General features: G+C 33.3%; 1 protein-coding gene across 1 annotated transcript; it reads right to left on the reverse strand.

The window, feature by feature from the left end:
- Window positions 1–241: 241 nt before the first annotated feature.
- On the reverse strand, window positions 242–2,300 carry LOC130951926 (protein TPR3-like). The gene is made up of 7 exons (XM_057880676.1): window positions 2,102–2,300; window positions 1,874–1,983; window positions 1,709–1,778; window positions 1,481–1,606; window positions 880–1,328; window positions 687–788; window positions 242–267 (listed from the first exon to the last, which is right to left on the reverse strand). The coding sequence occupies exons 1-5, from the start codon at window positions 2,172–2,174 to the stop codon at window positions 1,228–1,230; spliced, it is 480 nt and encodes a 159-aa protein (XP_057736659.1). The 5' UTR covers window positions 2,175–2,300; the 3' UTR covers window positions 242–267; window positions 687–788; window positions 880–1,227.
- Window positions 2,301–2,554: the final 254 nt, after the last annotated feature.

The following is a 2,554-nucleotide window of genomic DNA, read 5'->3' on the forward strand; positions in this document are numbered from 1 at the left end:
ATTATTTTAATTAATAAATAAATTTGTGCACAATAGAAAAAAATTATAAGAGAGACAGAATAACTAATAATAAAATTCTAATTAAAATAGATATTAAAAAGTTCAATTAGTATTTCAAATACATGTTCATCAATAATTCTCAACAAAATAATAAAATTCTTGTCTAACAATAATTGTCATAACAAAATAGTAATTAATATTTATCAAAAAGATGTCAATCTAATTGCATATTTTATATCCATGCTTGACTTGTCCTCTATGCTAAATCTGTAAATAATACACAACAAAAAATAAGCAACTTATCATTAAAACTGAAAAATTATAATAAAAATTTCTTTATGATATTAAATACTATAGATATAAAAGCAATAAATAGGTCTAAAAAACTCCTTCTAATGTGGCCAAGGTATAGGACAATAGGATTCCGTTGAAACAAAAGAGATATATTCAGAGACACAATCAATGCAAAAAAATGCAAGCTTAGTTAATGTCATGAGGTCACAGTCTAAAATTTAATCAATTTAGCAACAAATTCCACATCTAGCTACATATATGTGTTCACTAAGATCTAACGAACACATACTAAAAGTCTTTTCATTAATGATTTTATTAAATTTAAATTCATCTTAGAGTAGAGTTAAACGCCATTGAGACACATATAGAGTAGTAGTAAAAATAGCACTAACCTGTTGCCAAAAGAAGCATGCAACTTAGTGATGATGATTTCCTCTTCAATAGAGATGTTTCCTCTTTTGAGATTAGCTCTCCAATAGTTAATCCATTTCAATCTGCAACTCTTGTCACTTCTTAGTAACCCTTCATGATGATGATGAAGAAGGAAACGAAAAGAATAATAGCGATGGAAGCATGCATATATACCAGCATTCTTAGGCAAAGCCCTCCAAAACCTTCTGCATTGGCTTGAATGTAGTTGGTCAAGATTTGATCCTCCTCTTTTGTCCAACTGCCTTTCTTGAGTCCCACCTTGTCACAACAGGGAGCCCTTTCCATCTTTCTAGCTATGCCTCCTGCAACTACAATAATAATAATATAATGAAATTGGAATTATACCAATTCAGGACAGGAAGGATGGCAAAGTGGGAAACAAGTAACAACAAATAGTATGGTGACTAAGGTTAAGAGCGTGAAAAATGGGAAACAAGTAACAACAAATTCCTAATACAATTTTTGCTATTAAGTCTAAAAACACGTTACATGAACATAAATCTAGGTGGTTTCCAACGAGGACCAAGAAATAAAAGCTAGATAATATTCACCCCTGCATCCTGAATCACCGATCAACAAGACTCTCCAAAAGCATTTAAAGCCTGTAACAATAATAGAAAATCAGGGGGGAAGTTATGTTAGTACTTCCAACTATTTTTTTTTTAATTCCAACTCTGAATAGTGCTATGTTTTTTCCATTCCAAATAATAATAATAATAATAAAGGTTTAGAGAATAGTACTAGAATAACATACATGCTTTTAGAGTCTTCCAATCAATGAAATTTCGCTCTTTAATTAGAGGTATAGATACTTGACAACGTACTTCATCACCACCATGATAAGAGTATATCTGAACAATGTCCCTTGAGTAAGCAACTCCTGTTTGTTGAACAAAGTCATATTAATGATTGGTTGTGTTGACTTCAGAAAGTATACATTAGAGAATATCATAAACAAATAATTTAAAAACTTTCAACTTACCGAATAAAGCACCATCTGGACTCCAAATCACACGGTTGACAGAAACACCTGGATCTTTGACAAGAGCAGCCTGAATTGCACATATATAGCTTTATTTCAGTAACTATAAGTTACAAGTAGCCGGGCTTGGTATAAAAATTCATGTATAAAGGAGAAAAGGGAAACCTGAAATGGCATTGAACAGGCACTAAGATCCCAAACTTTGAAATTCCTCAAGACCAACCGCTCCCTAGAACCCACTTCCCACAAAGCAATGTCCCCAACATTTGTACCAACTAATACATTGCATGAAAAGAAGGAAGAACTTATGTTTAGCTGAGAACAACAACATCAAATACACAGAATTAACTCAAGTGAAAAACACTATTGAAAGGTCTTAGAAAGGCAGCAGACCAAGAAGTATAGTCTGTTGAACTGGATGGAAGTCCAAGCTTATAGGAGATGAACCCTGGTTCAGAGTCCGCATAACAGTCTTTGGCAAGTCATCTGGTGCATTAAAAGCCTGGCCATGACCATGACCTGGGAACGTGGCTGACAACACATTGACAGGAAGATTTACCTGCACAACATGATGAAAAGTTGATGCCAAAAATGTGAGTTGTAAAAATTTGTATAGATAAGAATTACAAGACCACTAGTGACTCGAACCTCAAAGCATAGCATTATATGCTAGTGACTCAAAAAAGCATATTCAATAAGCACATACACTAGACCCTCTCAAAGAACATATATACATCCTAAACACATTCCTCAATTTCCCCAATTTGAGAATAGAATTAGCTTCCTAAGATTACAGAGGAGAAAAAACCCTAACCTGAGACATGATTGCAACGAGCAGTAAGGATT

This window comes from Arachis stenosperma, chromosome 9, assembly GCF_014773155.1.
Source record: "Arachis stenosperma cultivar V10309 chromosome 9, arast.V10309.gnm1.PFL2, whole genome shotgun sequence".
NCBI classification, from domain to species: domain Eukaryota; kingdom Viridiplantae; phylum Streptophyta; class Magnoliopsida; order Fabales; family Fabaceae; genus Arachis; species Arachis stenosperma.